Below are 24849 nucleotides of genomic sequence, written 5' to 3'. Positions count from 1 at the left end.
CTTCCTCCTCTCCGCGGGCGCCGAACCGCTTGGCCTCACGGTATTTGTAGTTCTTTATGGATCCAGGATCCTAGCACTTGATGGCCAGGAGAGAGGCTAGAAGACTCTAATTCCCAGAGGGCAGAGCGAAAGGTGCGCCTGCGCAGTCTCAGTGAGGGCGTGTATGTCTGTGTGTCTGAGGGAGAGAGAGCGAGAGCGAGTGAGTGTGAGTGCGGGCTAGGGTGGTGGCCGTTACGTTCGGGGCAACGGCTACGGCAGTGGAGAAGTAAGAAGAGAAACAACGTCCGGCGCTTCCGCCTTCGCTTAGGAGGAGGAGGAGCTGGTAGGGAAAGGAAAGTGATTCGCCCTGGGCCTGGACTAGACCGAGTCGGGCCGGCGGGGGTCTGGCTATGAGCCTTTGAGGGTCGCTTGGGACGCGGAGCGAGACTCGAGAGCCGAGAGCTATGTCTCAGCCGCCGCCGCCGCCTCCGCTGCCGCCGCCGCCGCCTCCGCCTCCTCCCCCAGAGGCTCCGCAGACTCCGCCGGCCCTGGCGGCGGCGGCGGCTGCTCCGGGGGTGCTCTCGAAGCGGAGAGACCGGAGAATCCTCTCCGGGAGCTGCCCGGATCCGAAGTGCCAGGCGCGTCTGTTCTTCCCGGCCTCCGGTTCTGTCAGCATCGAGTGTACCGAGTGCGGACAGCGGCACGAGCAGCAACAGCTGCTGGGGGTGGAGGAGGTGACCGACCCGGACGTAGTGCTGCACAACCTGCTTCGGAACGCGCTGCTCGGGGTGACAGGGGCACCCAAGAAGAACACGGAATTGGTAAAGGTGATGGGCCTTTCCAACTACCACTGCAAGTTGCTGTCGCCCATCTTAGCTCGCTACGGAATGGACAAGCAGACAGGCCGGGCTAAGCTTCTCCGGGACATGAACCAGGGCGAACTGTTCGATTGCGCTTTACTGGGGGACCGCGCCTTCCTCATCGAACCAGAGCATGTGAACACGGTGGGCTATGGCAAGGACCGCTCCGGAAGCCTCCTGTATTTGCATGACACGCTTGAGGACATCAAGCGGGCCAATAAAAGTCAGGAATGCCTCATTCCAGTGCATGTGGACGGGGATGGACACTGCCTGGTGCATGCTGTGTCCCGGGCTCTAGTAGGCCGGGAGCTCTTCTGGCATGCCTTGAGAGAGAATCTTAAACAGCACTTTCAGCAGCACCTGGCCCGATATCAAGCCCTGTTCCATGACTTCATTGATGCCGCTGAGTGGGAGGACATTATCAACGAGTGTGACCCACTGTTTGTACCACCCGAGGGTGTTCCCTTGGGCCTGAGGAACATCCACATATTCGGCCTTGCCAACGTGCTGCATCGCCCTATTATTCTGTTAGATTCACTCAGTGGCATGCGAAGCTCTGGTGATTATTCAGCCACCTTTCTGCCAGGGCTTATCCCTGCAGAGAAGTGCACTGGGAGAGATGGTCATTTGAACAAACCCATCTGTATTGCCTGGAGTAGCTCTGGTAGAAACCATTATATCCCCTTGGTAGGCATAAAAGGGGCTGCTTTGCCCAAACTGCCAATGAATTTGCTTCCTAAAGCATGGGGTGTGCCTCAGGACCTCATTAAGAAGTACATCAAACTTGAGGAGGACGGTGGTTGTGTTATTGGAGGAGACAGAAGTTTGCAGGATAAATACTTACTTAGGCTTGTTGCTGCTATGGAAGAAGTCTTTATGGACATACACGGTATCCATCCTAGTTTGGTGGCTGACGTCCATCAGTATTTCTACAGGAGGACAGGGGTGATAGGAGTTCAGCCTGAGGAAGTCACAGCAGCTGCTAAAAAAGCAGTAATGGATAATCGCCTTCACAAATGTTTGCTCTGTGGTGCCCTTTCTGAACTTCATGTTCCTCCAGAGTGGTTGGCTCCAGGAGGGAAACTGTATAACCTGGCGAAAAGTACTCATGGACAGCTGAGGCCTGACAAAAATTATAGCTTTCCCTTGAACAATTTGGTTTGCTCATATGATTCAGTGAAAGATGTTCTGGTACCAGACTACGGATTGAGTAACCTGACAGCTTGTAATTGGTGCCATGGCACATCTGTGCGAAGAGTCAGAGGAGATGGGTCTATTGTGTATTTGGATGGGGACAGAACTAATGCTAGGTCCACTGGTGGCAAATGTGGTTGTGGATTCAAACATTTTTGGGATGGTAAAGAGTATGACAATCTACCAGAAGCTTTTCCTATTACTTTGGAATGGGGTGGAAGAGTGGTCAGAGAAACAGTATATTGGTTCCAGTATGAAAGTGATGCGTCTTTGAATAGTAATGTTTACGATGTTGCCATGAAACTTGTTACCAAGCACTTTCCAGGTGAATTTGGGAGTGAAATCCTAGTTCAGAAAGTTGTCCACACTATATTGCATCAGACTGCCAAAAAGAATCCTGATGATTATACTCCTGTAAATATAGATGGTGCTCATGCCCAAAGAGTTGGAGACGTACAAGGACAAGAGTCGGAGTCCCAGCTCCCAACTAAAATTATTCTTACTGGACAGAAAACAAAAACTTTGCACAAGGAGGAGTTAAACATGAGTAAGACTGAAAGAACTATTCAACAGAATATTACGGAACAGGCTTCTGTAATGCAGAAACGGAAAACAGAGAAGTTAAAACAAGAACAAAAGGGGCAGCCCAGGACTGTTTCTCCCAGTACCGTTCGTGATGGTCCTTCCTCTGCACCTGCCACCCCTACCAAGGCTCCCTATTCACCAACCACTTCTAAGGAGAAGAAGATCCGAATAACAACTAATGATGGACGACAGTCCATGGTTACACTTAAGTCTTCAACAACGTTTTTTGAACTTCAGGAAAGCATAGCCAGAGAATTCAACATTCCTCCATATTTACAATGTATTCGATATGGCTTTCCTCCTAAAGAGTTAATGCCACCCCAGGCAGGAATGGAAAAGGAGCCAGTTCCTTTACAGCATGGTGACAGAATTACAATAGAGATTCTAAAAAGTAAAGCCGAAGGGGGTCAGTCTGCGGCAGCACACTCGGCCCACACTGTGAAACAAGAAGACAGTGCTGTCACTGGTAAACTGTCATCTAAGGAACTTCAGGAGCAAGCTGACAAAGAAATGTACTCCTTGTGTCTTTTAGCAACGTTAATGGGTAAGATCAATTTAACTCAGACAGTATTTCTTAATTGTGAATGTAATATGCTGAGTTTTTCTGATGTCTTCATGGAAAAAAATTGGTCATCGTAAAAACTATCTGATTATATATTTTAGAAGAAAATTATTTTCTTTCGTTTTTTGACAGTTAGTGGATAGATGTTAGTGTGATTTTCTATTGAGTAAATATTAGGAAAATGTAACTAAGAAAGTGAAAGTAGTCCCTTAATTGTCACCGGATTATTTAAATATAACGTATTCTTGTAATTGTTTTTTTAAAAATAGGCTTGTAATGGATCCATTTAAAGGCTTTTTCATTTTTTCCCCCTTGGCTCTATTGAGCCTGCCCAACTTGTCCCTTTTCATTTATTTTTAAATTTCATTTTCCTGCGTGTCATGTGATTTCAGGACTTCCTGTTTGATGAATTGCAGTTTCTGGGTTTATATGCTCACTGTACTCCCACTTAATGGTCTCTCTCATCCATTTCCTGTTCTCCCTTTCCCAGTTCATCACATTTTTCTTATTTGTACATTAGGATTTGTGTTTAAGTAATTTCCTTGCTCGGTGACTCTTTGCCATGAATTGTAATGAACTATTATAACTGATGAGAAACATAAGGAACCGAGGTAGATATTAATGGGGTTGCTTAAGAAGCATTTCTTTTTAATAATTCAACACAAATTAAAGGAAAATATATTATCAATCAAATATATGATTTAAAGCTTTAGATGATTTGGGAAATAATCCAATGGTGTACTTTTTACATTATTTTTATTGGCTGATCTTTGTTTTTAAATTACTGTTAATATGCTTTATTAAGGCTTGAAATAGAAGTAAAATTGAAATATATTACATATTAGAGAGGCCTTATTTTTGCTGAGATGAGCGCTTTCAACTGGAAAAGTGATCTGGGTTTTGATTGTGTTTTCTAAGAGTACTAAATATCAGTGAATTGGGCCTTGACCTTCCAAAATGAAGATTATTTATTTCTGGCTTGTTAAGTTTGGGGGCCTAGTAGTTAATAGGGGATCTAAAAGCCCTATACAAATTTATAACTTAATATTGCTGACTTTATTTTGGCAGACATAGTTATTGAATTGGGGGCTATGTCAAGAAATGTACTAGCTAGGCACTTTGCATTTTTTCTATCTCTTAAGAGTTTTTAGTTCCTTAGAGACTGCGTGGAATAAAGGAAAAGATTGTGAATTTTGGAGTCAGAAAGACCTAGAATTTGAATTCCAGCTCCACTACTTGTTAATTTAGTGATTTCAGGCAAGCTGCTTAACTCCCCAGTAGTACTTCAGTAGCCTCCTATACACAGGATACCCCTTGTAGTTGGTACATAGGGCAACAGCAAAGTAATCCCAGAACTCTGAAAATTTAATAACATCATTAATAACAGAATGGATAAACTTAGATATGTGCTGAAGGCACTTTTAAGAAAACCAACAATCTCCCAGGTCAAAACAAGAAAAGAGGTCTTTCTCCATAGAAGAGGAACTCTTGAGGAGGTGGCTCATATATAACCTTGGATGTTCAGCACCTGGTATGGTGTCCAGCAGGGAGCGGGCACTTTGAAATGTTTTTTTTGATTGAATTAAATAGATGACATTAACATATCCAAAGAAAGGCTGTGTCAGCAGAAATGGAATGGATGGTCAGCACTGAACACTGAAAAAGAGTTGAAAAGCAGAATTTGGCAATGTTTATACACTGCTATACAAGGGGAAAAGATACATCAACTGCGGTTCGTGAAAATTCTGGTAACTAGAAAGGTAATCTCAATTGAGGGGCAGGAATATTTGATCAGTCCTCACCGTGGCCTGGCTCAAAGATCTGAAACCATTTACTGATTCCACAGTCACCAAGCATCTAGTCTGATCACTCATTTAGCTTCCTGATGTAAGTATTGATAATACAGGTGAGAGTGCAGGTGAGGATTATATTCACTTGGAAGGCTGTGTTCTCCATGTAGATTAATAAATTTGGCACAGGTGAGATTATGATCAGCAGTCTAAAAGTCTGGCCAGCATAATATGTTTCATAATGAAAATTAGTAAAATATAATTCTCGTTTACAGTTAGTCACTTTTTGAGGTTGGATTGAGGTTTCTGGACCTGAATATCTGAGTACTGAACTGTGGACTGCAATGAGTTGACCAAGATAACGTCTTCTTGTTATGATCTCTTCCCTCTTCACCTCCAGCATTTATGTTGCTGCCCCTACAAACCCACACATTTCTTTAAGTCTCCCACTTCTACTCCTGACACAAAATTAAAGCATAAAAAGAGTGTTTTGCTAATTTTATGGTGGTGGTTCTTGAGAGACTTTCTGCTTTAAAGTACTAAGACAGTGCCTGGCCTGTATTAGTCCCTCTATAAACATTAGTTTTCTACCTCTAATTCTCTCATAACTGTATTTGAATTACGTAGAATTTTTTTTTTTTTTTTGGCCCCCTGGCTTGTGGGATCCTAGTTCCCCAGCCAGAGATTGAACCCATGCCCCCTGCAGGGGAAGTGCAGAGTCCTAACCACTGGACTGACAGGGAATACCCTGGAAGATGTTCTTAATTAAAAGTGATAGGTTTGTAAAAATGTCAATTTGGGGTTAGCTAAGTAAATACACACAACGCTTTGTAAAGAGTGCTGAGGAACTCTTGATGTTTAGATTGAAGAGGGCTGGAAAATGGAAAACGACGGTTTATTTAGAAAATTGCAAATTTCAAAGTGCAGAAATAACTTTGTGAATTACCAAATGTGAGCTAAGCTGCTGGTATGTTGGTTTAGAAAATAGCTCATCAAGCTTTCTGCTGTTCAGATAGCTGCCTCCTTCTCACTTAGGTTAAGGCTTTAATACCACTTTCTTAAAGAGGTTGTCTCCTGACCACCTTATCTAAGGGTTTGAGAGACCTTTGCTAAACCACTCTATTACTGCACCCTGTTCAATTCCCTCTTAGCACCTGTTATAAGTTTTCATTATCTTGTTTGTTGGTTTACTTACTCATTTGCCTCCCCCATTATAAACTCCACAGAGGCAGAGACAGTAGCCTGTTTTATTCACCGATGAATACTTTATCACCTAGTACAGGCCCTGGCACTTATTAGGTGCCAAGTACATGCTTGTTGAATGAATGAATGCAGATTATGTCAGCAAAATGAACATCTGCTGTGAGCTAGAGACTGTGCTGTAGGTACAAAGATGAATGAGACATGGTCCTTGCCCTCCATAAACTTACCTGCAGGGTCTCAACTGAGGGCATCCCATACTTTTATAGTTTTCATTTATAATTTTTATACATAGAGAAAAGGAAGTTGGAGAACTGTTGATGAAAGCTATAAAAGTATGGGGGAGATATAGATATATAGATATATAGATATATATATATAGGATTGTGTGTCTTCATTAAATAGGCTGACTTCTTGATAGCCAGGGACGTGTGTGTTGCCTTTCTACTGTTTTTAAGTAGGATATTTATTAAATAGAATTTATATTTATTATTATTTGTATCAACGAGACTAAGTGAGTACATCAATCTTTTGCTCAGTTCATGGAACTAGTCACTTTGAATCTAATAATGGTAGTTTAAAATGAAATAACAGTGTTCTACCTGTAATACTTCACAGATTTTAATCTGCTTTATCCAGACCACTTGGACATTATTAAACAATTTTCAGACTGTTATCTTCATTATTTATACAGTATGTGAGTGACTCTAACTCTAGCATTGCAAAATATGTAATTAAATTTTCTTATAGACCAGTTTTTTGTGGATTCTATTTTGTGGTAGATATGATAGATAGTAGTACATCATCCACCATAAATACTAGGCTAATTTCTTTTTTATTAATATTGTATTCCACTAACTTTTTAGTTAATTTTCTCTTTCAAGAGATAAAGACAGATTTATGAAAAACGGTTTGTCAGTTTTATACATACTTTGTCAGAGTTGCTGTAATGGAATTAGGCTATTTGTGAGATATTTACCCCACTTTAATTACAAAGGTTAGCATCCTTTCAGGGGTTGAGAAACTTGTGTGATTTTTATATACCTTCTGTCTTCCTCAAAGAACTGTATGAGTTTTTAGTATACATTTTTAAATTACACAATATTTTATAATTTCATAGTACTTCTTGATGTTGTAACTGCCTTGGGTTTTTCCAAAATCACACGTGGTATTCAAACATTTATTTTTAAGATGACATGGGGTCTGAATATCACTATTGCATCTTGAATTTTTTCTTCAAATATTGGGTGAAGGACAGTTTCAAATCTAGATAGGACTTAATGCATCTGTTATTCTTAACATACTCTCTCGTAACCCTTCCAGTTGATTTGTAGACAGCATATTTCTAATGGGGGAGCTGTCATAAAGTTGAATAAAAAGAATGCATATAGATGTATCTTAAGGTAAATATGTCTGTCATAAATGGTGATTTTATAATATCATACTTTGAAGATTAAGTTAAACATTGATTCTATTTCTTTTTTCCTTCACATTTTTTTCAATTATAAGATAATATTATTTTTAAAAATTCAAAGAACTCAAGTATGTATAAAGTAGAATATAGTAGTTCTCTTTAACATTTGCACTCCCCAGAGAGAATCAGACTTTGTGTGTGTGTGTGTGTGTGTGAGATAAATATATCTTTTAATGCTGATGATGACACTAAAAGACACTTAAGGGACTGAGTATAAGGAGAGAAACAAGCATGCCTTTCTTAGAAATGGTTTTGACTATTGATAAGGTAGATACATTTTTAGATGGGAGGATCTGCAGGAAGGGTGGAGAGATGGCAACAATTTTTCTCAGCTAATAAATACCTTTAGGATTCTTCTAGTAGAAACAGCCCCATGTTCCTACTTTAAATTTACATTTTGGTCAGTTTATTTTATGGTAATAGGAACTTGAGTTCAGAATTAACTTAGGTATTTTGGGGGGGAACTTAATAATATATTTCATATATTTTTTATTTGTTTTGTTTTTTTAATAATATATTTCATATAGATGTTAGATTTTAAAATTTACCTCACTTGTTGAAACTTCAAATTGCTTTTTTAAATATCTAAAGTTAGAAAATTGGAACGATGACCTTTTAAACTCACTTTTAACCCATGATTTTGTTATTAGTAGTAAAAATTAGAAAAACAATGATATTTTAAAAATGTTTAATTTTAACATACTTTTTAAAAATTACCTCTTATTAAAGAGGAAAAAAATTAGATAACCAAAAGAAAAAACATCCATAATATCACTGCCATATATAATAACTACTGTTCAGGTGAGAGAACTGAAGACTATTAGGAAGGATTCGAGGAAGACGAGGTATGAACAGAGGTTATCTATGGTGGTGGTATAGACTTCTTTCTACATTTATACACATACACAGTATGTTCAATATAAGTATTTTACTGTTACTATGAAGAAACAGTTGAATTATAAAGCAAAATTAATTGGAGACTAACAGAAAAATATGAATTAGTATAGTGTTTGTTAGACGCTTTACCAAACTAGTCCTGTTCTCTAAGAATTTGCTTTCCAATGAAATGGTAGAAGAGTAATTCCCCCTCCCCCTTTTTTAAGCAGTTTTTAAATATGGTATTATTAACTATGGTCACCATGTTGTACGTTACATCCCTGTCACTTATTTATTTTATAACTGCAAGTTTGTACCTAAAAGTCTTTGCCTTTGTTTTTGCTATGATTTTGTCTTATTAGATTCATGAAGAGGTACAGATGGTACCATTAGTTAACATTTTATCCATATAACATTAAAGAGCAGTTGTCGTTGTGCTGCTTCAATTAAGTTTTTCATGGACATCTCTCAGGCATTATTAAAAGAAAAAACCTCATTTATGCTAGTATTCATTTCACGAATTCTGAGTGCTACTATCTCTCCAGCATTGTGCCAGGCCCGGGAATAGAAAGTGAAATAGGCCACTGGACTTTTCCTGACTCTGAAAAGCTTCTGGTCTAGAAGGGGAAACAGAAAAGTAAACTGAGTTAACCTGCAGTGTGATCAGGGCTGTGGTGTTCATATGCATGGGAGCATCAAGGAAGGTACCTACCTAACCACCACTGAAGAAGAATCCTAGAGGAAGTGACACCTAAATTGAGTTTTAAAGAATACATAGCTATTACTGGTCTTTGGGGAACCGGAGCAATTTGGTGGTGTTGCTTTGTAGAAATCAAGTTAGGATATGATGAGAGAGCTGTGAGATAGGAGCAAGGGTAAGTAATGTTAGGCTGCCTTTTATGCCGTGAGAAAGGAGCTTGGACTTACCATATGGTTTGGTGGAACCATTAAAGGTTTAACTCTGAAGGCTGTATGGAGGAGAGATTTGAGGAGAGTAAGATTAGAGGGGAAACCAATTTTGAGGCGGTGGCAGTGCTTCAAGCAGGAGATGGGCCTGAACCAGGTCAGTTGTAGAAAGAATGGAGAGAAATGTAGCAGAGAGCCATCTGTGACTGATGGGGGACTTGTGCAGTGTCACAATCCTTGCTTCCTGATCTCTGATCCCTTTTCTTGGTTCTGTTTCCCACAAACGTGACTTCAGTGGAAGTGTGTATATACCAAAGGAAATAATTTACCTAGTTTTTCTTTCAACCAGTTGTTGATGCCATGGATTTCTATAAGAAGAGATATATCCATACGGATATATCTCTTCTTATATCCATACGGATAGTTTTGCCAAATTTGTTGTAACATAATTTGACCTTTAGTAGAGGTTTAGTATCAGTGGAAAAGGTATAAGCTGTGGAACAATACACTGGATTCAGATCCAGGCTTTGCAGCTTACTAGCTATTTGATCTTGCGAGAACTATTTAAACTCTCTGAGCTTGTTTCCTTTTCTGTAAAATAGGGCTCAGTTAGGAGGAGAAAACAAAATTATGTGAAGTGCCTGCTCAGAGCTGGGTAGACAATAGAGATTTAGGTGGTATGTATCCTTCCCTTAAAGCAATAGAGTGGGCTTCCCTGGTGGCACAGTGGTTAAGAATCCGCCTGCCAATGCAGGGGACACGGGTTCGAGCCCTGGTCCGGGAAGATCCCACATGCCGCGGAGCAACTAAGCCCATGCGCCACAACTACTGAGCCCGTGCTCTAGAGCCCGCGAGCCACAGCTACAGAAGCCTGCACACCTAGAGCCCGTGCTCCGCAACAAGAGAAGCCACTGCAATGAGAAACCTGCGCAGCGCAACGAAGAGTAGACCCCACTCTCCGCAAGTAGAGAAAACCTGTGAGCAGCAACAAAGACCCAATGCAGCCAAAAATAAATAAATAAAATAAATTAAAAAAAAAAAAAAAAAAAAAGCAATAGAGTATCCATGCTCACTGGGGCCATATAGGTCTGAAGGGGGTGAAAATTGGTTCTTGGGGGAGGGTAAAATAAATCTTACTCTATTTAATGAAAAAAGTACAGATATACATATAGTACGTAAACAGATAAACAGTATTCTGTAGTATGCAAATACCATGGTCGAGGCAGATTAGGAAAATAATGGCTAAAAATAATTTTTAGGTAGATAATGAAAACACAAGGTTGATAAACAGTTCAATAGAGTTCTTACTTTTTAGAGTTTTGCCTGCTTAAGTAAGGAATAGTCGGGTTTGTAAAGTATCAATATTAAGAAACGTCATTTTTCTTACTAGTATTTAGGTGGTCAGTTCTGAGGAGTTTACTATTTTGGCACCCGTTTAGATTTTGACCCAAAAAATTAAGTGCTACCATCTAAGTTTTTGATATGTTTTGATATTCTAGAGTATTTGATAAATGATATCCTAGAGTGTTTTATAAAATACTAAGTACATTTAAGATAATAATAAATAAATGAAAGATTACCACCATAGAAGTAATTTATCCAAATAAAGTTTAATGATAAATTCAGCAGTCAGAACTTCTGTCAGAAGTTATTAACGTTCTGTGTTCGGGAGTTCTTATTAATATTCAAAATTTTAAATTAAATTTCTGTATTCACCCTTAAATATTGGCAATTCTAGTAGTGCTGTATTATTAGTGAATGAAGTGTTCATGTGTAAGTAAATGTTCTAGTTAACTGAAACGTTAAGTGCCAAGGCTTTTTAAATTTGTATACTTTAAACTGATATACTGAGCAACTTCAGCCAACTGCCATGTAGATTCACATTTCTGTTTATCAGCGTGGGAAGGGGTTAGAGCTCTGAGAGAGTGTAGGTACGTAGTGATTAATTCACTTCATCAATAACCTCCATTCAAAGCTCAGATCCAATAGTGTAGTCCTCTAGTAGGAAAGATAAAAGTTAACCTTTCTTTGTTAAAATGCACTTTAAAAAGTCCTGACTGTAAAAGCAGTACATATACATTATCAGATTAGAAAATAATGAAAGTATAAGGAAACTAAAATAACCATATTCCACAAACCAAAAGTAACTTTTATGTTCCTTCCATTCTTTATTAACTTCTTGAACAGTGGTTATCATTCTTAACTTTTTATTTGAAACTTCTTATCGATAATAGGCACTGTCAAAGGATGTTCTTGAAAAATATGTTTTTGTGAAATAGTGGGTTGCTTATAGCTATTTTGTGGACTTCTAATGTTTATTCTAAATCTCATCAATAGGTCATTTCCCCCCTAAATTTCTGTTTTAAAAAGTCAACTTTGCAACAACAAAATACATTAATTACTTATCTTCAGTCTACCTATTTACTTTTCTCCCTAGCCCTTTCCATCTGTTTTTATTAGTTTTAATCTAAATATAGAATATATTTTTTATATTCTGCTTTAAAAACATAGTATCTTTTTATAACCTTTTCTGTTGTTCTAGTCCACAGTTGCATACTAGTTTACTTTGAATTGGCTTGAGTCTTCATATGTATTTTGTTTAATATGCCCAGTATTGACTCATGCAGCTTTAAAGACATTTTTGAATTAGTTCCTACATTTAAAAATGGGGGGACTTCCCTGGTGGCGCAGTGGTTAAGAATCTTCCCGCCAATGCAGGGGACACGGGTTAGATCCCACATGCTGCGGAGCAACTAAGCCCGTGCACCACAACTACTGAGCCTGCGCTCTAGAGTCCGTGAGCCACAACTACTGAGCCCACGTGCCACAACTACTGAAGCCCACGCGCCTAGAGCCCGTGCTCCGCAACAAGAGAAGCCACTGCAATGAGAAGCCGACGCACTGCAATGAAGAGTAGCCCCCGCTCGCCGCAACTAGAGAAAGCCCGCACGCAGCAATGAAGACCCAGCACAGCCAAAAATAAATAAATAAATACATAAATAGAAGACATTAAAAAAAAAGGGGGGGAGAATTAAACATTAAAAACCTGGATTTATGGCTTCTCTTGAAATGCCATTTGATATTGAAACATTGGGCCTCTACTCTTCCATGACAGCACTTGGCAATGGCTTCCATTGTTAGATGGGCCATGCATTTTCTAGTCATGGTCCCTCATTCCATATCGCTTCCTATATGTTGTATTACACCAGACTGCATCACTCACTTAGGAGATCTGCCTTGCAATCTCTGTTCAAGGCTAATCCATATTAAAGCAAGCCTGGGTTGAACTCTCTTGTTAGTTGCTAATACTGTATCTTTATTTTACAGGAGAAGATGTATGGTCTTATGCAAAGGGGCTTCCTCACATGTTCCAGCAGGGTGGCGTATTCTACAATATTATGAAGAAAACCATGGGTATAGTTGCTTTCTGATTTTATTCTTAGATAATATCTCCACTCAAGCTATTCTAAGATTAAGAAAGTTCAGATAATATTCTTCTGAAACTATTTCCAGTGTTAATATTAGGTACATATTTTTCTTTATCAGACTGCCTAGTTAAAATGGATTATTATCCTGATATGGTCAGCTATGTTTTCTGCTATAATATTACTAAAAATCTCCTATCACTTTCTTTCTCCTGTTTTCTCATTTAAATTATGTATATGATCCTTAACAACTAAAGACAAATTGTGAAATTAGAGGCCGATTTGTTTATAATGCTAGTGACTGTCCCAGAACCAGATAATACAGTGTTTTTTTGTTGTTGTGTTTTGACTATGATTATTATATACCTCAGTATTTTCTGGATTGTAGGAAACAGCTCACTTTACATTTAACCTCTTTTCACATTGGGTATACATTGTTTATAAAGGTATGTGCAAGTGTATAACTGTATCTTCACAGTTTCAAGAGAGAGGTTGCCAGTATGTATGTTTGGACCCCATATGTTTTATCAAAAATTTGATGTGAGTACTTTTGGCCCCAGACTTTATCACTCTGGCTTATCTCACTTTCTTACCTACCTGACCTCTGTAGACATTAAGTACATAATCTCTATTTTATGTTTGTTTGTTTGTTTGTTTTCTTTCTCATGCACTTCTTTTTCCTTCTTAAAAAAACAAAACCCAACTTGGCTATTGTAGAAATGTTCAAACACATAAAAGTAGCAAGAATAATGTAATGAACCCCTATTTACCTACCACCCAGATTCAATAATTATCAGTACATTTCTACCTACCCCATCTCAAATGGACTGTTTTAAAATAAATCTCAGACATAATTTCATCTGTAAGAACTTCAGTATGTATTTCTAAAAGTAAGCACTGTTTTTTTTCTTTTTAAAAAATAACCATAATACCATTATCACATCTAAAAAATATGAACAGTAATTTTTAAGATATCACCAACTATCCAGTCAGTGTTTAAATTTCCTTGAGTTTTGATTGTCTAAAAAAATGTTTTTTCTTTTGATTTATTGAATTGGGGACCAAAGAATAGCCAGCTGGCCAGTAGCCTTGCTTCCTTCCTTCCTTCCTCTCTCCCTCCCTCCCTCCCTCCCTCCCTCCCTCCCTTCCTTCCTAAGATAGGATTATTGAAACATAATTTGCATACAGTAAAATTCACCCTTTTTAGGAATACAGGCATGTGAATTTTGACAAGCATATACAGTCACGTAACCATTACCACAATCAAGATATAGAATATTTCCACCATTCCAAAAAGTCACCTTGTGCCCCTTTCTAATTAATCCCTTACCTCTCCCCCTAGGCCCTGGCAACCACTGATTTGATTTCTGTCTCTATATGTTTTCCTTTTTCATATCACCATATAAATGGGACCATATAGTTTAACCTTCTGTGTCCGGCTTCTTTGATTGAGCACAGGGGTTGGCAAACTCCTACCTGTGAGCCATACCAGGCCCGCTGCCTGTTGTATATAAAGTTTTATCAGAACACAGCCACACTCATGTTTACATATTGTCTGTGGCTGCTTTCACAGTGCAATGGCAGAGTTGAATAGTTGTGACAGAGACTATATGGTCTGCAAAACCTAAAATATTTACCAGGTTGCCCCTTTACAGAAAAATTTTGTCAGTTTCAGTTTTTAGCCTAGTGCTTTTGAGATTCATCCATCTGGTTGCATGTAGTTTATTTGTTTTTTATTGCTGAGTATTATTCCATTGTATGTATGTATCACATTTAAAAAATTCCATAACCAATTGAAGGACATTTAGTTTGTTTTTAGTTTTTTGCTACTATGAATAAAGCCACTATAAACATTTGTGTACACGTCTTTGTGTGGACGTGTGTTTTCACTTTTCTTTGGTAAATACCTAGGAGTGGGATTGCTGAGTAATGTGGTAAGTATATGCCCATCTTTATAAGAAACTTCCAGACCATTTTCCAGATTGGCTGGACCATTTTGTATTCCTCCAGCACTTGGTAGTATTGGTTTTTGTTTTTTAAACCATTCTAATAGATTTATATTACTACTCATAATGGTTTTAATTTGCATTTCTCGAATGACTGATATTGAGCATCTTTTCATGTGCTTATTTGCTATCTTATTATTATTTGGCTCATCTTAAAATTGGTTTGAATTTTTTTTTAACTGAGTTTTGAGAGTTCTTTAGATATTCTGGGCACACATCATTTATCAGATAAGTGTTTTGCATATATTTTCTCCCAGTTTGTAACTTGCCTTTTCATTCTCCCAGCATTATCTTTTGAAGATCAGAGGTTTCTAATTTTGATAACCAATGTAACAATCATTTCTTTAGTGATTCATACTTTTTGTGTCCTATCCAAGAAATCTTTGCCTAATCCAAGGTCACAAAAATTTTCTTCTTTGTTTTCTTCTATGAGTTTTATAGTTTTAGGTTTTATATTTAGGTGTATGATCCATTTTGAGATTTTTTTAATATGTTGTAAGTTATGAGGCAAGGTTCATTTTTGTGTGTGTGGATGGCCAATTGCTCCAGAACCATTTGTTGGAAAAGGTATACTTTATCCATTGAATTACTTTGGTACCTTTATCGAAAATCAGTTGACCATGAATTATACACTTGAAAAAGGTGAATTATATGCAGAATATACATCTGTAAAGTTACTTTTAAAACAACCAGTTGACCCTATTCATGTGGGCCTGTTTCTAGAATCTCTTTTCTATTTTGTTGATCTATATGTCTCTACTTCCACCAATACCACAGTCTTGATTACTATATTTTTATAGTAATTCTTGAAATTTAGTTAGTATGAGTCCTCCATCTTTAACCTTTTTCAAAATTGTTTTGAGCATTCTAGGTGCTTTGCTTATCCATATAAATTTTAGAATCAGTTTGCCAATTCCTACAAAAAAGTCTTCTTTAATTTGTCTCATCAAAATTTTGTCATTTTTAGCATATAATTCTTGCACATCCATTGTTAGATTTTGTACCTAAATATTTTATGTTTTGGGGATGCTATAAGTAAAAGATGCTTTTTAAAAAATTCCAGTTTCCTGTTGTTCATTGCTAGTGCATAGAAATAAGATTGGTTTTTATGCATTAACCTTGTACCCTGTGACCTTGCTAAACTCACATGTTAGGTCTAGTAGCTTTTGGCAGGTTCTTTGGGATTGTCTATGTAGGTCATTATGTCTTTTGCAAATAAGAGACTGTTTTATTTCTTCCTTTTCAATTTATATGCCTTTTATTTCTTTCTCTTGCTTTTTTGCACTGGCTATAAATTCAATGTTGAATAGAGTGGTGAGAGTGGATATCCTTGCCTTGTTCCTGGTCTAAGGGGGAAAGCATTCAAACCTGTAGGTTTTTCAGAAACGCCCTTTGTCAGGTTGAGGACATTCCCTTCTATTCCTAGTTTATTGATGGTTTTATAGTATTGTGAATGGATGTTGAATATTATCAGGTGCTCTTTTCCCACATCTATTGAAATGATCTTATAAGGGCTTTCTTTTTAGTTTGTTGATAGTGTGAATTACATTGATCGATTTTTGACTGTTGAACCAATGTCACATGCTGGATTCTTTTTTTTCTATTTTTATAATCCATTTTTAAAAAATTTTTGTTTATTTTATTTATTTATTTTTGGCTGTGCCAGGTCTTAGTTGCGACAGGCGGGCTCCTTAGTTGCGGCTCCCGGGATCCTTAGTTGTGGCTTGCTGGCTTCTTTAGTTGTGGCTGGTGGGCTCCTTAGTTGCGGCTCACGGGCTCCTTAGTTGTGGCATGTGAACTCTTAGTTGCGCCATGCATGTGGGATCTAGTTCCCTGACCAGGGATCAAACCCACGTCCCCTGCCTTGAGAGGCAGATTCTTAACCACTGTGCCACCAGGGAAGCCCCTTTGCTAATATTTTGTTGAATGTTTTTGTGACCGTATTCATGAGGCATAATGATATGTAGTTTTCTTGTAATGACTGTTTAATCAGGGTAATGTTGGCTTCAGAAAATAGAGTTGGGAAGTGTTCACTCCTTTTCTGTTTTCTGGTAGATTTTGTAATAGCTTTGATATTATTTCTTTCTTAAATGGTAGAATTCACCAGTGAAGCCATCTGTGCTTGGAGTTTTCTTTATTGGATGGTTTTTAACTATGAATTTAATTTCTTTAATAGACTGCTCTTAAGGTTATTCCTTTCTTCTTAAATAAGCTTTGTTAGTTTTGCCTTTTAAGAAATCTGTCCATTTCATCTAAGTTATCAATTTTATTGGCATAAAGTTGTTTATAATATTCCCTTACTGTCCTTTTAATGTCTTCAAGGTCTATAGCTCTGTCATTTCTGATATTGGCAATTTGTGCCTTTCTTGTTTTGCTGACTAGTCCAGCTAATGGTTTATCAGTTTTATTGATCTTTTCAAAGAAATAGCTTTGGTTTCATAGGTTTTCTCCATTGTTTTCCTCATTTCATTTTCTTTGTCTTCTGCTATTATCTTTACTTTTTCCTTCCTTATGCTTCCTTTGGATTTAATTTGCACTTCCTAGTTTCTTTAAGTGGAAGCTTAGATTATTGATTATAAATTTTTGTTTTCTAATATAAGCATTTAAAGCTATAAATTTCTCTCTGAGCATCCCCCTGCCTTTTTTTGCATCCCTTTCTTTTTAACTTTCCATCTTTCACTTCATTCTACCTTCCGAAATATATCAATACCAGTTAAGGTGTTTTTTAAATTAATTAATTAATTAATTTTTGGCTGCGTTGGGTCTTTGTTGCTGCGCGCGGGCTTTCTGTAGTTGCGGCGAGCGGGGGCTACTCTTCGTCGCGGTGCGCAGGCTTCTCATTGCGGTGGTTTCTCGTTGCAGAGCACGGGCTCTAGGCACGTGGGCTTCAGTAGTTGCGGCACGCGGGCTCAGTAGTTGTGGCTCACAGGCTCTAGGGCGCAGGCTCAGTAGTTGTGGCACACAGGCTTAGTTGCTCCGCAGCATGTGGGATCTTCCTGGACCAGGGCTCGAACCCGTGTCCCCTGCGTTGGCAGGCGGATTCTCAACCACTGCACCACCAGAGAAGCCCCAGCTAGTGGTTTTTAAAAAGTTATTATTTAATTATGATTGATGATAGGGCTCCCACTAATTGGGGTAAGTATGCACTGTCTTTCATAGGACTGAAAATAACTTCCCTCAGTTGTTTTTGTGTGTGGGAGGGTTGTGGTGGGTGGTGTGGGGATGATGCTCTTGATTATTTTCTAAATCGTTTTTTGGTTTTGGTTTGAAATTATTTTTTAAATGTTAGCTGTGATGCTAAGACAATTTAATGCGGGAAAGAATAGTTTTATCAATGAACAGGGCTGGGACAACTGGATATCCACATGCAAAAGAATGAAGTTTGACCTCTCTCTCACACCAAATACAAAATTAACTCAAAATGTATAAAAAAACTGGAGTATGAGAGCTAAAACTAGAAAACTCTTAGAAGAAAACATAGGCATAAAACTTCTTGACTTTGCATTAGGCAAAATCTTCTTAGATATGACACCAAAAGTACAAGCAACAAAAAAGTAGCTAAATAAAAACGAATTTTTGTGCTGCAAGGACACCAACAAGAAAGTGAAATAACAACTCACAGAGTGAGAAAATTTTGCATATTATATATCAGATAATAGGATATAAAGAACTCAGCAGTGAAAAGACAAACAACCCAGTTAAAAATGGGCAAAGGATCCAGAGAAAATATATAAATGGCCAATAAGCACATGAACTGATGCTCAACATCATTAACCATAGGGAAATGCAAATCAGAACCACAGTGAGATAGTACTTCATACTCACTAGCAAGGCTGTAATCAAAAAGACAGATATTAAGAATGGTGGGCAAGGAAATCCTGGTGGGAATGTAAAATAGTGCAGCAGCTTGGGAAAAAAGTCACAGTTGCTCAGAAGATTTAAGATGGAGCTACTATATAACCCAGCAATTCACTCTTAGGTGTATACCCGAGAGAAATGAAAACATGTCCACACAAAACTTGTACACAGATGTTCATAATAGCATTATTCATAGTAGTCAAAACTGGAAACAATGCAAATGTCTATCAACTTAAACATTGGATAAGTAAGATGTGATATATCCATACAATGAAATATTACTTGGCAATAGAAAGGAATGCAGTACTGATACAGACCACATTGATGAACCTTGAAAATCTTATGCTACATGAAACAAGCCAGAAACAAAAGACCATATATTGTATTATTTTACTTATATGAAAAGTCATATAAATGACAGAATAGGCACACCTAGAGAGACAGAGAGAGTAAATCAGTGGTTGCCTAGGGCTGGGAATGGGGTGGGAGAGGAAATGGGAGTGACTGCTAATGGGTTCAGGGTTTCTTTCTGGGAAAATGTTCTAAAAGTGATTTTGGTGATGGCTACACAACTCTGAATATCCTAAAAAACATTCAACTGTACACTTAAAAATGGGTGAGTTGTGTGTGAATTATATGTCAATAGAGCCATTATATTTTTTAAATGTTACCTGTGGTATTTATTCTTATTAGGAGGGAGTTTAGAGCTCTGGAGTAGGAACATCTGATACTAAATTTTGGTTCTACTACTTATTCCTGTGTGACTTCTAAGTCTCAGTTTCTCTATTTGTAAAGTGGGTATGATAATCTCGGGTTTATTATTAGGATCAAATGAGATTGTGCACACAAAGCAGTTAGCAAAGGGCCTGGTACCTAATAAATACTTAGCTAATGTTTGTTATTATTATTATTATTAGAATCCCAGCTGTTATTTGCAGAATTATTTAAAAAATTTTTGACCATAACACAGCCATTTGAAATGGGTCACCATCAGAAAATCATTTTACCTTTCAAAATATAATTTCGTCCAATATTTGTGGTAAAATGTTACCTTTATTTTTAGGACAGATTCATGTGGCAAATCGTTATCATCATCCCGTGGTCAAAGAATCAAAACATAACAAGCCCTCCTCACCCCCAGACATACACCCATACCCTCCAAAAATTGGAAAAGAACATAATTCTCTTACTTTGTTCAAATCCACCCTAACAGATAGATGGTTATATCTACATTTGAACAGACATATTGCCCAATATAACAAATAGGCTTTTAATATTCCTATTCTTTATGTTTGGAAAGGTATTTTTAAATTAATTCATCCATTGTTCTGATGCACTTTAGGTAGTTTCCAGTTTTTTGATGTAAGAAAGAATGTAGCTATAAATATTATTATACATGTCTTTTGGTGTATATGTGCAATAGAATTGTTGATGTATGATATAGAAATTTTAATACACCTTGATTCTTAAAATTCAAAGGACTATATAAGTTATATAAAACCTAAATGATTGTTTAATCACAACACAGTATTTGTATTGATTTTTCAACATATATTTTAAAGTTTTTTAATAATGTAAAAAGTCTAGAAACTATAGAAATGGGGAACATCACCTATAATTGCTAAATACTTGTCTTATACATGCATTTTTTTGGCATGATTGTAATTACAATACTTAGATTTGTTTCCTGCTATTTTCCTGTATCATGTATATTTTACTGTATAAATGAGGCATCATAGGTTACTTATTTACATCAGTATTAATAGCTGCATATTACTTCTGTCAGGTAGATAGACTGTAATTTTCTTAACCCTTCTTTTCTTGTTGAAAGCTTAGATTGTTTCCAGTGTTTCATTGTAAATAATACTGTGATAAACGTGTGGGACTATGATTCTTTCCAGGGATAGCCAAGGGAAAGCATCACAGTAGCAGCCTGGAAACGATTACAAAACCTTGTGATCTAATATAGAAATTAAAACTATTGACTGCATGATGTATATTAGGCACTGTGGTATGTCTTTGCATGTGTTCTCATATAATCCTCAAATAATTAGTGAAATAAGTACTATACTCATTGTTATACTTACCTGATTGCATTGTAATTGTCTATTGACACTTGTCTCCATCTCCTAAGAATTACATTTTATTTTTGAATCTTCAGGGTCTACTTTAACTCCTGGCACATAGTGAGGCTCAATAGTTGTTATCTATTGAAATGATTGTTTAAAAGCTTTTCCTTGGGGCATCCCTGGCCTTACCATTCAAAATTCTCTTTTTTGCTACCTTTGTTTCCTGATCTATGGTTTACAGATCTCTGAGGTAGGGGATTGATAGAAGGTAAACTGATTTAAGGGTTGTACTCTGAAAGGTACTATTTAGACATCTCTGATTTTAATTTTTGTATGTCTATTTTTGTCAGTTCTCTCTGCCAAAAATGTGCCAAGAGGAAATTCTCGTTAGATTTTCACTTATCACTGAAATGAATGTTTATTTGAACTTACTATATGGTATTTATTCATTTGAAGTTGTTTTTTTCTCTGATTATGTGGAATATTCACAGTAAGATACATTAGAACCACTCCATAGCTTTTTTCAGAGAGGAAGGGACTATTCTTAATAACCTGCAAAACTGGAGAGAGACTACCTAAGTGCCCACAAAGCATTCCAGAGTTCACTCATCCTTCCCCTCTCTGAATTTCTATAGTACTAACAGTCTCATTCATTTTAAACTGGTTTGCTTTTGCCTTTATATTTTGCCATAAACATACCCATATATTATTAAAAGTTCATTTTTTTTAAACATAGAAAATCTGTGGTTTCACAAAACTTGAAAACCCTTATTTTTGCATATTTGGAGTCTATACTTAAAATGTAAAGATATTGGATAGCTTAAAACACACATGCAATTTTTTTATGCCCAGGCTGGAAAAAGTATAAAAATTTGAAATACCATGTAGTGAGACCAAACTCTTCAGCTAGAAGATAAAGGGAAGCCTGCTTTAAAGTTCTTACCCTCTACTGCTGCATTGACTGTGAGAAAGTATATCGCACTGGGCCATTTGAAGAGCATCCATAACTCACTCTTGTTTTGGTGGTTCTGATCTGCCAGAGAGGAATAAGAGTTGTAACATGAAGTACAACTATTTCAAAGGAATTGAATTGAATATGATGTTATTAATCTGTTGTAACCAAATGTCAGTTCTACCAGTTATACTTAAGTCACAGTGCCTTAATCCTAGCTTTCCTAAATGTGCCTCCACACCTACTACTTTAATATGGAGTATCTTATTTTGAAAGTTCATACTCTTTATATTTGTGAAAAATACATATATACACACAGAGAAAACTTTTATTCTGGTATTCTGTAATTTAATAGAATCACTTATGATTTTTAATTCAACACACTGCGCAACATATGTATACAACACTTTGCCCTTATAGGTATTTTTAAAGTTTATAATTTGAATTTTACTAAATGAAAGTATATTTTCTTATTGCTTTACTATAAGCAAATGCTTTACTAACACAATTGCTAGTGTTTTTCTTATGCAAGCTGCTTGTTTCAAGCCTAACTTTCCTAACCTTGTGATAGGTTAATGATATATTTTTTTCAAATCCCCTGGGAAACTACATTAAGGTTTATGGTGGTATTTCTTTTTTTGTAATAGCATTAAATTCTATTAATAAGTGTAATAAATTATTTGCTAATTAATTTTGTTTTGAAAGCTGTTACCTGTAAATTATTATTGGAAATTTACTATTTCAATTATAATTGTCTTTACTACACCTTTCAAGTAAGATTTTAATATGTTAAATTCTTTTTCCTCTCTTCAGGTATGGCTGATGGCAAGCATTGCACTTTTCCACATCTGCCTGGCAAAACCTTTGTCTATAATGCTTCTGAAGATAGGCTGGAGCTGTGTGTGGATGCTGCAGGACATTTCCCCATCGGTCCTGATGTTGAAGATTTAGTCAAAGAGGCTGTAAGTCAGGTTCGAGCAGAGGCTACGACAAGAAGTAGGGAGTCAAGTCCCTCACATGGGTTATTAAAACTAGGTAGTGGTGGAGTAGTGAAAAAGAAATCCGAGCAGCTTCATAATGTAACTGCCTTTCAGGGAAAAGGGCATTCTCTAGGAACTGCATCCAGTACCCCACACCTTGAGCCAAGAGCTAGGGAAACTCCAGTTGTGAGGAAGCAGACCACAGGGACACACTTTAGTAGTTCCATTAAAACAGAGCCTTCTGTATTCACAGCTGCTCCTAGTAACAGTGAGCTTATTCGAATAGCTCCTGGAGTAGTTACAATGAGAGACAGCAGGCAGCTTGATCCTGATATGGTTGAGGCCCAGCGAAAAAAATTGCAGGAAATGGTTTCTTCTATTCAGGCGTCGATGGACAAGCACTTGCGGGATCAAAGCACAGAGCAGTCACCGTCTGATCTTCCTCAGAGGAAAGTCGAAGTTGTGAGTTCTTCTGTGAAATCTGGGACTCTTCAGACTGGCTTACCTGAATCTTTTTCTCTAACTGGTGGCACTGAAAATTTGAACACGGAAACAACTGATGGCTGTGTGGCAGAGGCAGTGGGAGCAGCATTTGCTACAAGGTCAAAAGCACAAAAGGGAAACTCCATGGAGGAGCCTGAAGAGATGGATAGTCAAGATGCTGAGATGACAAACACAACTGAGCCAATGGATCACTCTTGATTTAATTAGAGGCTAATAAAGGCAGAATGTTTATTGTGAACATGTAATATTTGTTGGCTGGGCCACATAACTTGATTAGTCATTAAAAATCTTGTACGTATATAATTCAAAGATTATATCTTGTTATTCAGTGCATGATAGCAAGTGTGTGATTGGCAATAGCTTTTAATATACTGCTGCCCAGGCTGGCTCTGAATTCCTATAAATTAGTTATTAGATCCGCTGAGATGACTTTCTTCCATATATGTGGTTCATTGTAATTTTAATTCCATGAAAGTCTTAATGTTTAAAACATGAAAATTCTCTAGCTACATATGTTTGATTTCTGAAAAGGCTAGGGCTGGGGGGAAATAAGATTTTGCTAATGTTGATGTCATCAGGGTAACCATTCCACATATTTATTAGCGTGTCAAAGGATTTATGTAAATTTGAAGGTTATCTGAATTAAATTGTATCTTGAAATTCATAAAAAGGATATATTAGACACTGGGATCCTGACACTTCTGTGAACATGAGCACATTCATAGAGATATATATTCTTGGTGAAACTATCTTGAGAATGTAGTGTAATGATATAACATTTTGCTGATTTGAGCAAGGTTAGGGGAAGATAACTATTCTAGAATGATAAAGTCAATGTGATTCAGTAATGTTGCTGTCTGAGCCAACACAGCCAGTTGTGTGCTCTGTTGTTGATAATATGTTACCATTATTTTGAATCCTGGCCTGGTGAAGTACTACCAAATTTTTGTCCTTTAATCTTGCAGAAAAGTTGATTGCAAAGTGTGGTAGAAAATAATAAAAATAATGGTAGCAGTAGTTAATCTCTAATTTTCAGAGTTTGTCAGATTCACAGAGCATTTATAAATAAGAATTTATCTTTATGAATGAGTTACATTGTTCTACAATTTTGATCAATGGTATTTAAGCTTGTATATGCTAAATGTATTTGAGCCCCTTTGAACCAAAAATGTTTCCCTTTTTTCTTAGAATCCATAAGATTTTCTTCATTTGTTGGCTTCACTTGGATTTGGATGCAGATTTGACTGCGTCATACCCTGATCAACCGGGCATTTGCTTAGTGTATTCATCAAATCTTTAGTGCCAGTTTCCTCAAGAAGCAGCTTTCATGTTTACTCCTTAAAGAATGTTTATCCTGAGACTGGTATTGCACTATTTTATCCTATTCTGCAAATCTGTATTCTGAAATGTACACGTTAATCCATCTTTTTCCTCTGTTCACTGAAATTAAGTTGAATTTGAATGGATGAAAGACAAAATGTATGTTAATACAATCTCTTATCTAGAGCATTCAAAGCCTGGCTGTCTCTGTTTGCTCGTGTAACAGATGCAGAACCGTTTGCATTTCAAGAAAATGTACATCAGAAATTATATTATCAGGTGTTTAAAAATGTCAACCTGTTGATTCAT

The 24849-nt window shown here is 37.2% G+C and overlaps 1 protein-coding gene across 1 annotated transcript; it reads left to right on the top strand.

Moving 5' to 3' along the window:
* Positions 1-193: 193 nt before the first annotated feature.
* VCPIP1 (valosin containing protein interacting protein 1) lies at positions 194-24849 on the top strand. The gene is made up of 3 exons (XM_061171398.1): positions 194-3162; positions 12754-12840; positions 22550-24849. Exons 1-3 carry the CDS (start codon positions 444-446, stop codon positions 23416-23418), a joined length of 3675 nt encoding a protein of 1224 aa, XP_061027381.1. The 5' UTR covers positions 194-443; the 3' UTR covers positions 23419-24849.

The sequence above is a fragment of the Eubalaena glacialis genome, chromosome 17 (genome assembly GCF_028564815.1).
Source record: "Eubalaena glacialis isolate mEubGla1 chromosome 17, mEubGla1.1.hap2.+ XY, whole genome shotgun sequence".
Lineage (NCBI taxonomy): Eukaryota > Metazoa > Chordata > Mammalia > Artiodactyla > Balaenidae > Eubalaena > Eubalaena glacialis.
The sequence above is the reverse complement of the archived record's forward strand: the minus strand, read 5'-3'. Positions and strand labels throughout refer to the sequence as shown.

What these genes read in the sequence shown, in the direction of transcription:
- VCPIP1 (XM_061171398.1), top strand. Translation starts at nt 444, where the DNA reads ATGTCTCAGCCGCCGCCGCCGCCTCCGCTGCCGCCGCCGCCGCCTCCG. An exon ending in TCTTTTAGCAACGTTAATGG is followed by an intron (nt 3,163 to 12,753) that starts GTAAGATCAATT and finishes TTTATTTTACAG; the next exon opens with GAGAAGATGTATGGTCTTAT. An exon ending in TATTATGAAGAAAACCATGG is followed by an intron (nt 12,841 to 22,549) that starts GTATAGTTGCTT and finishes TCCTCTCTTCAG; the next exon opens with GTATGGCTGATGGCAAGCAT.